General features: G+C 42.6%; 1 protein-coding gene across 1 annotated transcript in view; it reads right to left on the bottom strand.

Annotated features, from left to right (window-relative positions):
* The window catches only part of LOC130109017 (microtubule-associated serine/threonine-protein kinase 3-like), a 61,374-nt gene that overhangs the window by 24,668 nt on the left and 22,595 nt on the right, over positions 1 to 14,111 (bottom strand). The window contains exons 8-13 of the mRNA XM_056275716.1: positions 6,009 to 6,110; positions 5,368 to 5,500; positions 4,918 to 4,985; positions 4,479 to 4,567; positions 2,937 to 3,145; positions 2,526 to 2,664 (exon numbers count right to left, since the gene is read on the bottom strand). Of these exons, the coding sequence (XP_056131691.1) occupies positions 2,526 to 2,664; positions 2,937 to 3,145; positions 4,479 to 4,567; positions 4,918 to 4,985; positions 5,368 to 5,500; positions 6,009 to 6,110 (740 nt within the window). The remainder of the gene's footprint in view (positions 1 to 2,525; positions 2,665 to 2,936; positions 3,146 to 4,478; positions 4,568 to 4,917; positions 4,986 to 5,367; positions 5,501 to 6,008; positions 6,111 to 14,111) is intronic.

Raw genomic sequence — 14,111 nt, 5'->3', positions numbered from 1 at the left:
TACATATATATGAACATTTATATGCAGTGTGCGTATTTATATACATGTTGTGTTACATATAGAGTATTGCAATGGATTTACATTTATATTGAACCTTACACAGGCAATAATCATACCAAGCATTTGCTACTACACTATGTTGAAATTGCATCACTGCATGAACCTTTACAGCTGTGTTAAATAGATTTGTGATCTCTACCTCTCTACTCTGATGATGACCTGCACTGGAGTGAGTCAGACAGGGTTGCATAGTTCGGACAGTAGCTGCTGGTAGCCAGCCTCAAGCAGGCCTCCAAATGATCATCTGTCATGGTGGAACGGTATTTGGACTTGATAATCTTCATGTGAGAAAAGGCTGACTCACACAAATAAGTAGAGCCGAATAATGCCGTCAAGGAGGTTGCACATTTCTCATGTTTGGGTACTTGTCCTCTGTAAGTAAGTTCCAAAACTCTCCATGTGCCCTGGACTTAAGCTGAATGTCAGCCTGTACTGTCGGCATCTCATCCTCCACTGCAGACGAGTTCAGGTGAAACAGTGTTGCCATTTTTGAGGCGAGGGAATCCACCTCTGTATCTTCCCCAAATGGGTAGCACATAAACGTAGCGATTGGCTCGAGCAAAGCAAAGTCTTGAAACCGTTTGTCAAAGTCTGACCGGACATTTTCAATCTGCTCTGTGTAGCGTGCACTGTCAAGTTGCACACACGCCCTCCCTTGCTTCTCCAGCTCTGCTGCGAGGTTTCGGAAGTTTCCCAAATCACGGCGCTGCAACTTTGAGGACAGAAGTTGCATTTTCCGTTTGAAAGCATTAACTGAGCTGATCATGTTTACCACGCTCTCGTCTTTTCTTTGCAGCTCTAAATTAAGCTCGTTCAACATGTTGGTTAAATCAGTTAAAAACGCCAAGTCTAGCAGCCACTGATTGTCATTAAGTTGCTTGTGTTCCGCATGTTTAGTGATAAGGAGAAACTCTCGAAATCTCTGCAAGAATCTCCCTCTACTAAGCCATCTCACGTCAGTGTGTAGCAAGAGGTCAGAGTAGTTACAGTCGGCCTCTTCCAAATGTGTACCAAACAACTGTCTTTGAAGAGACCTTGCTCAAATAGAACAGGCGATTTCGGTTGCCACATCCATGATCTCTTTCATGTTTAGCATTTTTGCGCATAATGCTTGTTGGTGTATTATGCAATGGTAATTAAGGAAGTCCAGGAAAGCATCGTCCTCCCTGCACTTGGCAATAAATCCATTCGAGCAGCCCACCATAGCAGGTGCACTGTCTGTGGTGATTGACACCAGTTTACACACTGGGAGCTGGATTTTATCCACAAAGTTTTTGAAGATCTGAAAAATGTCCTCTCCCCGCGTGTCTTCCTTCATGGGTAGTATTGTTAACAGCTCCTCTTTTGTGGTCATATCTTGAAACACCGTCCGAATGAAAATGCACAATTGGGCCATATCACTTATGTCCGTAGACTCGTCCAATTGTAGTGAGAAACACTCGCAGTCCACAATGTCCCTCCAAAGCTGCTGTGTCAAATCATCGCCCATCACTTCACAGCGCCTCGTGACAGAATTTCTTGATAACTGGAGAGCTTTGATTGAAGATATTATTTCTGTTTGTTTTTAAAGTCCCGAAACAACGACTCTGCTGCCTCAAGGAAGGCCTCTTTCATCATCTCTCCATCTTGGAAGGCCTTCTTATGCTTAATGATGGAGTGACTCACCCGTAAAGATTCTTCGCTGGCTTCCTTTGCCTTTGAATTTGGCTGCGTGAAAAGTGACTGCTGCACGATTAACTGCGATTTTAGTTCCCTCACCTTTCTCTTTCTAAGCTCGCTTTTCGGAGGGAAGTCATTGTCATAGTTTTTATGAACAGTTCGAAAGTGCCTCTCCACATTTCCTTTTTTTGGGATAGCAATGTTAGACTGACAGATGAGACAAACGCATTTGGAATGAGACATGGTGGAAAAAAAGTTCTCCTCCCATTCCACATGGAAATGGTACGTTTTTTGTTTCTTGCTAGGTCCGGCTCCCCCACTCCTTTTTGTTTTGTTTCACTTTTTAGTAGAGTTTTTTTTTAGAGAGTTGAACTAGCTAGCTCGATGCAGTTCTGCATTAGCTCACGTTGTGGGCATGTGAACTTCAAGGTACGTTAGAGAAGGGCTCTGGTTGTTATGGTAACCTAATGTAACAAAGTTTTAGGTTCCGCTCTAGAATCTTTGGTTTTAGGCAACAGCAGACTGACCGTCCTTTACGTCAATCAAAAGGCAAATGCCAAATGGAGGACAGATGATAGGCTAATGTCTTGAAAAAAAAAATGTTTTTTTGGAATTTCACGAAGATCTACCAGCACTGCCTTCGCGATCTACTGGTCGATCGCGATCGACGTAGTGGGCAACCCTGGGCTAGGACAAAGCAGGTATACTTGGGTTGAGTATGGTTATAAAATGGTACAGGTGCAAAAAAAAAAAAAAAAAAACAACAACAACCTACAAGATTGTGCAGTGGAAATCTGTGTACTTACTTGTCAGGTTTGAGGTCCCTGTGCACAATGCCATAGTTATGAAGGTACTCAAGAGCCAGAACAGTTTCAGCAAAGTACATCCTTGTCATTTCCACAGGCAGTGGGCCCATGTTCTTCAGCAGGTTAGCACAGTCTCCACCTTGTAAAAACAGCATACCATGAGACTTAGAGGCTATCCTGGGTTTCAGTCATGTTCCTAAATGGCTTTCGTCTTCTTTGTCTGTTATGGCAAACAACCTTTGGCAAGGAGTTTCTGTCACATCGATTGTCAAGATAAAGTGGCCGTGACACTTACATGCCTTACTGTCTGACTTTAAAACTACAGATCTATGGATCTAAGTTTTTTGACAGTCTTTTTAAGTCACTGATATGAGTCAGCTAAATGTCTAAAAATATAGGTTGTTACATTACCTTCTACATATTCCATCACCATGCAGAGGTGCCGTCGCGTCTCAAAGGAGCAAAACATTGAGACGACAAAAGGGTTCTCTGCAAAGGTGAGGATATCTCGCTCCACAAATGCCTGCTGGATCTGGTTCCTCAGCACCAGGTTCTGGCGGTTGATCTTTTTCATGGCGAAACGTTGCCGGGTCTCCTTGTGGCGGACTAGGTACACAGCCCTGTCAAAATACGCAGGGGGCATATCCCAGCACATTCACTGCACAGTCTTAACAAGTACAAGGCCTTCAAAGTCCTCAGGGATTAAAGCAAATAAATAAATAATAATAAAAATCTTACGGCTGAATTTTTTTTCAGGCCAAGTCATTCATTTTTTTTTTGTAATTCTAATTTTTTATTGATTGGTAGTTAAATGACAAGTTAACATATCAAATGAGACATTTCACTGGTGATGCCACTTATAGAAATAAAATGGCTATAAAAAAAAGGATCTGTACAAGAGAAGATACAGCACTAGTCATAATCCAAAGAAAAGGAAGCCACTCAGGCAAGACAGGAATTATATTTTAGGATCTTCAAACAATGTAATATAATTCCAACCCAGATTGGTCCCTTTTTATGTTTTCTGTCAGTCATCCTGATCAGCGGGGATTCAGGCCAAGTCATATTCATATTCAGTGCACATGTTTTTAATTTATCTTATAACAACAAACAAAACACTGTTACATGTTACTGAGACAAGCGTGTTAGGGTTAATATTTCTGTCTGTGCCCTGGCTGGAGTTGGTCCCTGGGCGCTGCACGGTGGCTGACCCCCCCCCCCCCCCCCCCGACAGCTGGGATGGGTTAAATGCAGAGCATAATTTCCCAACGGGGATCATCAAAGTTTAGTTTTAGTTTTGGATGGTTCAGGGCTAATTTAAAACAGTAATGATGTGTTGAGCCATTTTCAACCCATGAAATGCTGATTTTTATAAATTTGGTAAGAAATGTCAATATTAATACCATTATTGATGTGTTTCATCACCGTACAGTCATCATTCAGTTTACAGATCAAAAAACACATTTAAGTGTTTAGTGCCTCTTTAATTTAGGGTTTATGAACTGAAATGGTACTTTAAGCCCCCTCTTAAATATGGGGGCCTCTAGAGAACTTTTTTGGGGCAATGTTTCTAATGAGAACCAAATCTAAAGCTTAGCAGATCCCTCAGTAAACCCACAGTTTTAACAGTATAGTGAAAATCCACAACAACAAGAAAATTCACTTCATCAGTGTTTCGGTATTTCATCCCTCCATCCATCCATTATCCAAACCGCTTATCCTGCTCAGGTTCGCGTGGATGCTGGGGCCTATCCCAGCAGTCATTGAGTGGCAGGCGGGGAGAGACTCTAGACAGGCCGCCTGTCCATCACAGTGTTTCAGTATTTAATTTTTTAGAAATCTGATCCTGACAAATTATTTAGAGAATGTGTAAACAAGCCATTTCAAACACAGGCCTCACTAACCAAAAAAATACTTTTCAGTTAACAGAACAGACTTGTCTTGTCTGCTTACCCATAAGCCCCGTTGCTGATGAGTTTGATGGTTTCAAAATCGCTCTCTTGGGATTTCCGTCTGGTTGGGGTCAGTGTCTGAGGGCACCTCTGTGAAGAGAAAAGTTGTGACAGAACATCACTGCTGTGCATTCAATCTCATTTTCCCAAAGAGATCAGAAAAGTTTTTATCAGCTCTAAGCAGATTACCCTCTACTAACACATCACCTGTGGATAACTCACTGGACAAAAGCTTTGTCTGTGACATCAATAACAAAACAGGCAAGATAGTAAATCTTTACTTTCAATACATTCAGTATTTATGCCAGTTCTTCACTATATTCCGCTTGCTCTATCATCTATCTCCCAGTTCTTTGTTTCTTTCCAATAACCCTGTTTCCCCTGTGGGGTTGACTCAAGTTTCATCGCATTAGATTCTATTTTCATTGTCAGGGCATTACCTCTGCATTAACATCAGATTCCACAGACAGTGATGGGCTGGCCTCGTACTGTTCCAGCTGCACCATGTCTAGAGCACATTGAAATACAAGAGACACCAACTATTACTATAGATATTTAACACACACACACACACATAATGTCATAGTATAGAAAACTGCACTCTCCCTCCACCCAACCCCAACACTTCACAGCTACCTCATCTTGTGAATTTGTGTTACGCATTATGGAATTGCAGCATTTTGCATTGTCTCATCTGTTCTTTTAACTTGTCTTATTTCCTGGAAATGACAGAGCAATTTCTCATCTACACCAAAACTTATTTTATGAGCCTTGCTGGTTGACAAATAAAAGGTAGACCACCCTGCACAGCAAATTCTAATTGCTGGTTGTGTTTCTCTGTGAGAAGTTCCAGTAAATTGAGCTAACTGTATGGAGGAGAGGAGGATTACCCTCAAGCAGGTCCCGAGTCAGACCCAGCTGATTGATGATGTATCGTGGAATGTCCGTTTTGATGCCCTGGCCGACCTTGGCGTGACCCTCTGCTGCCTCCAGCAAATGATAAAACTCTTCTGGGTCAAACTCCTGTTGACGGCACCCAAATCTCATTAGCCAAACTGGAGGTCCATCTGACTGAAATTTTTGCTTTGTAACTATGTAACCATCAGGGCAATCAATAATTTGAGTATGGTCATTTGTACAACTCACTGCTTTATTTTTCTTTGAGATACTGCTATTCACAACTGTAGTAGAATGCACCCCTGTGTCATGTAGGTATAAATAACTACACATTGAGGAAGTCACTGTTGTAGCATCGGGCTATATCATCAGCAGTGCAAATAAGGGGGGGAAAATCATTGTTTTGATCTCCTCTCATATATGAGGAAACTCCCTTTCTAACTCAGGGTCATCATTGTATGATATTGTCAAAAAATTTGCATTTGGCTCTAAAGAAAGACTTTTCACATTATTTTGACACACATCTGTAATAAACAAGAATAAAAAGGTAATCAAAATCTTATTTCAGGACTACTTTAAGGTGAACCACAAATTAATCTTATTTTCAGTTGAGAACAGAGCCTTCTCATCTCACCAGGCACTCGAGGAGCCGCGCCGGCCTGGAAATGATGATGAGGATCTTCCTCACCAGCTGTGTGATGACTGTCACCTCCTCGCTCTCGGAGCGATCAAAGGCCTAGAGCACAGTGGGAGAAATCAAGTAAGGACAAAATTGATTCATAAATAACTTATCCTTCTCAGGTTTGTCATAAAAACACCTCACAGATTGGAAGACATACATGTTATTTCAAATACAAAACAAGTGCACATCTTGTAAATCGCCACTAATAAGATACATGACAAATAACACTTGGGAAATAGTCACAATCAAGGTAAATAGAGAGAAAAATGGAAAAAAAGATATAAATAAGTAAATGTATCCGATAAGGATATGCCCTTTGTTCATTACAGCAGGTTTGCATACACATACTTACATCAAATCCACTCCTATAAACACACACACACACACACACACACACAGTACCAAACTGCACGGGCATATCGACATGCAAACGTACAAACCACAAGGGATTTGCATATTCTGTTAACCTAGCCATTAATAAGAAATACGAATACAAATGCCCGGCCGCCTTTTGGAATGAGGCTGGCTGAGGGAAGTTAATAAGGTCCTACCTGAGGAGCGTAGGCAGCAGCTAGGCTCATGGGGTGTGAGTAAATCTGTGATTTGGTAGGAGCAAGGCCATGTAGGGCTTTAAAAGTAACTAGTAAAATTTTAAAATCAATCTTATGCCTAACAGGTAGCCAGTGAAGCATTGTAAGAATGGGAGTGCTATTGTTTTGTCTCTTAGAATTGGTTAACAGTCTGGCTGCTGTGTTTTGGACAAGCTGGAGGTGACAGATGGACTTTTGACTGAGCCCTAAATAAAGAGAATTACAATAATTGAGACTGGATGACTTTTTCAATGCCCATTTGAGATAGATCATTTTTAATTTTTGTGATGTTAATGATGTGGAGAAAGCATGACTGTACTACCTTGGTGATTTGTGTGTCAAAGCAGAGCTCAGAGTCAAAGAATACACCCAAATTACAGGCGGACTGCTTGAAATTGGCTGACAGGTTCCCAAGATTATTTTTCAGGTTGTCAGTCAGGTTAGGGCAGGGGTGGGCAATCTTATCCAGAAAGGGCCAGTGTGGGTGCAGGTCTTTGTTCCAACTAAGCAGTTACACACCTGTGTCTCCTAATCAAGTTCCTCAGCAAAGATGCTACTGGTTGATTAGTGGGATCAGGTGTGTAACTGCTTGGTTGGAACAAAAACCTGCATCTACATCAGCCCTTTCTGGATAAGACTGCCCACCCCTGGGTTAGGGAGACTGAATAAAAGGACCTCAGATTTGGACTCGTTGAGCTGGAGGACGTTTTGTGATATCCAGCATTTAATATCAAGAGACAAGCCATAACATGGGGAATTTTGTCTGTCACTACCAGCAAGCGAGACATAATTAAATAATATTAACGAAAATTAATATTATGATTGCAGATGATCTGACCCAAGGGAATCATGTAAATGGAAAATAATATTGGACTGAGAATTGACCCCAGGGGAACACCACATGCAAGGGGGGCTGGGGATGAAGAGAATTCTCCCATTACAACAGAGAAAGATCTGTTGGATAGGTAAGATCAGAGTCCTTAATGCCTACATAGTTTTCCAGGGAAGTTAAAAGGATGTCATGGTCGACCGTATCAAAAGTTGAAGTAAAGTCTAGCAGGATTAAAATTGAACAAGCACCAGAGTCAGCTGTGAGCAGTAAGTCATTGGTTAACTTTAATAAGAGCTGTTTCTGTGCTGTGGTGGGCACGGAATCCTGCTCGACATTGCTCAAAGATGCTACAACTATTCATGTGTGCAATTAGTTCAGAAGCAACAGACTTTTCTAAGATTTTAGATAAAAAAGGTAAATTTGAAATTGGTCTAAAATTACTTAAAACAAGAGGGCCAAGACTGGACTTCAGGAGAGGTGGGACTATTTATTGCATGTTTAAAACTAGATGGGAACAAAGCGGTAGTCAGCAGTTGATAATGGAGAGAATTTGCGGGCCGACTGTCTGAAATACCTCTTTCAGAAACCTAGTGGGGATGGTGTCAAATTGACAGGTGGAAGACTTGTAAGTGAGAGATTAACCCCTCTTAGTCTAACAGAGAAATGTGTTTGAAATTAATCAAACTGGCAGAGGATTCAGTGCAGATGGGGAGATTTCTCATCACAGGTGTAAAGTGGAGCCTGATGTCATCTATTTTATTAATGAAGTGGTGGACAAAGTGCTCGCATTTTTCAGTGGATGCTTCCAAAGACTGGCTAGGAGGGGAGCTAAGCACTGAATTTATTGCTTGAAATAAAACCCTGGGGTTGTGGCACTTACCAGCAATCAAATTGGAGAAGTAGGAATGCCTTGCTTCCTTAACTGCATTCGGATAAGCCAGCATCAAACTTTTTTGGTATATCAAGAGATACCTTAAATATGTCATTCTTCCATTTTCTCTCAACTTTTCTGCATTGCCTCTTTAGGTCTCTTGTATGGTCATTACGCCAAGGGAGGGCGTTATGCTTGACTCGTTTAACTTTGATAGGGGCAATGTCATCAAGGATCGTCTGACAAGTTCTATTAAAATTATCCAATAAATAATTTACAGAGAGATCCTTCTGATTAAGGGTATTACTAACAAGAGCCGCTAAAAGCATTTTGCTAAAACTGCTAGCTGACTTGAAATTAAAAGACCAAGAGCGTCTACAGATAGATATATGGGAAAGAGTAGTGGAAGCTAGGTTAAGAGTAGAGGTGATGATTGGTGAGCAGCAGTATGGCTTCATGCCACCAAAGAGCACTACAGATGCAGTGTTTGCTTTGAGAATGTTGTTGGTGAAGAAGGAGTCACATTGTGTCTTTGTGGATTTAGAGAAAGAATATGACGGGGTGCCAAGAGAGGAGGTGTGGTATTATATGAGGAAGTCAGGAGTGGCAGAAGTGTGGTGCAGGATATGTATACGAGAGCAGTGTGACAGTGGTGAGGTGTGCGGGAAGAATGATGGATGAATTCTAGGTGGAGGTGGGATTACATCAACGATTGGCTCTGAACCCTTTCTTGTTTGCAATGGTGATAGGTTAACAGACGAGATCAGGCAGGAGTCTCTGTGGACTATGACGTTCGCGGATGACATTGTGATCTGTAGTCAGAGTAGGGAGCAGGTTGAGGAGAGCTTGGAGAGGTGGCGGTATGCACAGCAGAGAAGAGGAATGAAAGTCAGTAGGAACAAGATGGAATACATATGCGTGAGGTAAAGAAGAGAGTGCAGGCAGGGTAGAGTGGGTGTAGAAGAGTATCAAGAGTGATTTGCTGGTGTCTGGGTGGCATGGTGGTCTATTCCGTTGCCTACCAACAGGGGATTGTTAGTTCAAATCCCTGTGTTACCTCCGGCGTGGTCGGGCGTCCCTACAGACACAATTGGCCGTGTCTGCGGGTGGGAAGCCAGATGTGGGTATGTGTCCTGGTTGCAGCACTAGCACCTCCTCTGGTCAGTCGAGGTGCCTGTTCAGGGGGGAGGGGGAACTGGGGGGAATAGCATGAGCTTCCCATGCACTACGTCCCCCTGGCAAAACTCCTCACTGTCAGGTGAAAAGAAGCAGCTGGTGACGCCACATGTATCGGAGGAGGCATGTGGTAGTCTGCCGCCCTCCCCGCATTGGCATAGGGGATGGAGCAGCGACCAGGATGGCTCGGAAGAATGGGGTAATTGGCCAGATACAATTGGGGAGAAAAGGGGGGGGGGGGATTTGCAAGAGAAGGGTACCAGCAAAAGTGAAAGGGATGGTTTACAAGATGGTAGTGAGACTACCTATGTTGTATGGTTTGGAGACAGTGGCAATGACGAAAAGACAAGAAGTGGAGCTGGAGGTGGCAGAGTTGAAGATGCAAAGATTTTTTTCGGGGGTGACAAAGATGGTAGGATTATGAATGAGTATATTAGGGCAGTTCAGGTTGGACGATTTGGAGACAAAGCAAGAGAGGTGAGATTGAGATGGTTTGGACATGTGCAGAAGAGAGATGCTGGGTATATTGGGGGAAGGATGCTGAAGATGGAGCTGCCAGGGAAGAGGAAAAGAGGAAGGCCAAAGAGGAGGTTTACGGATGTGGTGAGGGAAGACATGCATGTGATTGGCGTAACAGACAAAGATCCAGAGGACAGGACAACATGGAAACGGATGATACACTGTGGCAACCCCTAATGGGAGCAGCCAAACGAAGGAAAACAGCATTGTCTGAGGAGCCAACACTGAGTCATCACACGCAAACCAGTGTTAAAAAGACAAAAAGGGGGGGGGGGGACAGCCATCAAGACTTGGTGTCGGGAGAAAGAATAGAAGACAATGCACTCCTAACAGATGGACTAGACATTAACAGAAATCCCATACAGACATCATCCAACAGTAATGTTTCATAGAAAGCATTCCATCAAACAGAAAGATAAATTATTATCATCCTATCTGGGCATATCTACTAGTTGGGGGCTGGTCATGGTGACTCATCAGCCTTCTCCTGCAGACGGCTGGTCCTACAGTCTGGATATGTGCATTACTGATACAGCGACACCATGGTATATCCTCCTATATGACTCACTGCCTCATACAGTCTGATTCATTAGTACAGCCACCTATATTTAGCCCTGATCTGGATTCAACACTCATTTCAAAAGATGGCAACATCAACAAAGCCTTTAAATCTAGGGTAGGCAATTTATTGTAGAAGCATTTTTTACATTTGTTGAAAATGTCTTTACATCCTGACAGCAATCAAATAAAATGCTCTGACAAAAATATAATAATGGGAATAGTAATAATAATAATAATAACAATACTAAGTAATAAGCCCGTCCAATCGGATGGCCTACCTGCCTGTCTACCTTCCATCATTTCAGAGAGAGGGCATTTCTACTGGCTGTTGTACAAATACAGACGTGTGTGCACTTTTATCAATTCGCATCCGCCCTGCCCCACCGGTTGCTTGTGGTTGTGTTGACAAGTTCTCCCTTCTCTACGAGCCCTCCACACAAGTGTTTTATTTTTCAAAAATCTACAAGACCAACTCGAAATGGCTGCTTCAAATGAACAATATTAGTGTATCTAAAAGATTAACTGAAAAAAAAAACATTTTTACACAGATAGATTATCAACAAGTTTCACGAGTGTTGCTAAGACCAACTCAAAATGGCTGCTTCACATGAACGGTATTACTGGAAGAAATTTGCTGGACATTTTTTTTTTTTACATGGACAGATTATCAACTACGGTACAAGTTTCCCGCAGCCTCGCTTTGACATTTCCCAGTTGTACACATTTGAATTATATGCCCATGCTGGTCTGGTGGGAGGGGCTTAGCACAGAGAGGGGAGGGGAGAGAGCTGTAGGAGGAGAGCTGTGTGTTCAAAACCTGGTATTTTTTTCTTTTCTTTTTTTTGTGCCTTATACAGAAAACTGCCTACCCCAGCTTTATCAAGTGTTTGTCAGTAGTGAAAGCGCCATCACTATTTTTTTTTAAATGTCAATAAATTGTGCATCAAGGCTTAAAAGCTGGTTCTGCTTAAATAAATATTTAAAAAATCCATTAATAGGTGAACATTTTTTCAGCGATTTCAAAAATTTGTTTAAAAAAAACGTGACAGTCTCTTGAAAAGGCCCTTTTCCCACCTAACTGTTAAAACAAAACAAATGTCTTCGGAAAGAAGTGATGCTATCCCTGGCAGATTTAAAATAGAAACAGAACTAGATGTCTTGTCTTAAGCGCACGCATACACATAAATACACACAAGGGGAATTTCCTGAGATGCATTAAGTGTATTTGCGTGTGCGCGCACACACACACACACACACACACACACACACACACACACACACACACACACACACACACATGCATGTGCGCGCACACACACAACAGGTAACTTAAGGAATCCATGTATAGGTCCATAAGAGGATCTTAGCATGTGTGAGGCAGACTGTGTTAAGGAGGGTGTAAATGACATCATTTGTTCCATTCTATGGGGAAAAACGCTTATCAGTTCAGCTGTGGGCACAGCGAGACAGCCGTGTCTTCTGACAGCGTGCACGGAGAATCAGTCTCTTTGCACGCCACAGCGGAGAGGGGGAAGAGGTTGCCATAGAAACTACCATCCTACCATAACAGTGATAAAACTTGCAACCACAAAAAAAAAACAAAAAAAACAAAAACAAAACAATTGTTCTCTGAGAGGCTGTTTACACCTGGCTTTAACATGCGTCTTTGATGATCCGATCACAAGTACAAGTGTGAATGCACCCCGTGCATCCTCAAGGCATCTTGAAATCTAATCGTTCAGGCCACGTTTGGAGGTGGCCTGGGACACATTTGTCCAAATCGCATTTGAAGTGTAAACGCACGTGTTCCAGGCTGCATTGAAGGACTGTCTAGTCAACTGACATCGTCTGCCTACGCAGAGGACGTCAGTTGACTAGGCGGTCACCAAAACCTCCACTGGATTTGGTTAGTTTTTTCCTTAACTCATCTGTAATTTCTGACACATATCAGACCCACAACTGTGGAAGAGCCCCCGCCCACTTGCACATTGAAGTTTAACTTCAACTTCAGGTTCAAGTTAATTTATCCACTGCAGCCTGGAGCCCAACCCTCTTAAATCCACTGGAATTAAATAACCTGTGCCTAAACCGATGTGTTCAGGTCGAGCCTGACAGGGTTAAGAATGAGTTTCAACTTTTGCTGTGTATTTTGAGCACAAAATCTGGCCAACAGCCATATCAACATGTACCCTGGCTCTGCCAAAATGATGGAAGCTAAGCAGGTATGGGCTTGGCTAGTACTTGGATGGGAGACCTCCCAGGAAAACTGAGTTGCTGCCGAAAGTGGTGTTGGTGGGCCAGTAGGGCGCAGTCTTCCCTCTGTTCTTAATAAAAACAACAAATGTCAAATCCCAATGCCCCAATGCAGTGACGGGGACACTGTGCTGTAGGAGATGCCGTCCTTCGGATGAGATGTTAAACCAAGGTCCTGACTCACTGTGGTCATTAAAGATCCCATGGCACTTATCACAAAGAGTGGGGGGTTCCCTGGTGTCCTGGCAAAATTCCCAACCTGTCTCCCTCCATCTGGCTACCTAATCATCCCCCCATGTAATTGGCTCAATAATTTCTCTCTCTCCACCCCAAGCTGATGTGTGGTGAGCGGTCTGGTGCAAAATGGCTGCTGTGCATCACCCAGGTGGGTGCTACACATTGGTGGTGGTTGAAATGAGTTACCCCCTTCAATGTGAAGCACTTTGGGTGTCTAGAAAAGTGCTATATAAATGTAACGATTATTATTATTATAAAATTAAAGAAGGCAAATAATCGGAGCCTGATGCTCTTAGTTCCCTCACTTGATTTTCTGCATCAGATTATTTGTCTCTATCTGGCGCAACATGCATTTGCTGTGTCCATGCCATTGTAATAATGTGAAACTATTTATGCATAGACTATTTCTTAAATGCCATATATCAGGTCAGAGGTCTGAAGGCTTTCAGACAGATCTGCATCGTCATCAGAATAATAACACTTATTTACACAGCACTTTTTTAAAAACCTGTTGTGCTTCACAACAAAGTGGGATGGAAATAAAAGAAAAGAAGTACAGTTGATATATGGTACAGTAAGGGCACTTTAAATTTTGTATGACCACATAATTTGACAGTAGTAACTTACAGATGTGAAATATGTCATGCTACTTGACAGCACATTAAAACGAGGCTTGAGTGAGCAAGGATGTCTCATTTTGCTAAATGCCTGTTGCTTCGACTCCTCACGTTTCTGTGTTTACATGTTTATTAATGTGATTGTGACATGTGGCACGGGGGGGGGGGGGGGGGGTTCGAGATGAAGGCGGACAGTCTTTCATTCGATCACTCGCATGAGCTGGTGGACTGCTCTCCTGCAAGCCATGCTCCCTCTCTCCGTTTGCAGCCGAAGCTAAACCATACCCTCTACCACAGTGATGTACATGTTTATTTGCATATACTAGAACGGGGAAGTGAAATCCAACCGCAAGTGGTCACTCAAGACACATGTGGAGACGCATTCTAAAGACGTATAAA

The sequence above is a fragment of the Lampris incognitus genome, chromosome 3 (genome assembly GCF_029633865.1).
Source record: "Lampris incognitus isolate fLamInc1 chromosome 3, fLamInc1.hap2, whole genome shotgun sequence".
Classification (NCBI taxonomy): Eukaryota; Metazoa; Chordata; class Actinopteri; order Lampriformes; family Lampridae; genus Lampris; species Lampris incognitus.
This window is presented reverse-complemented; position numbering and strand designations above follow the sequence as displayed.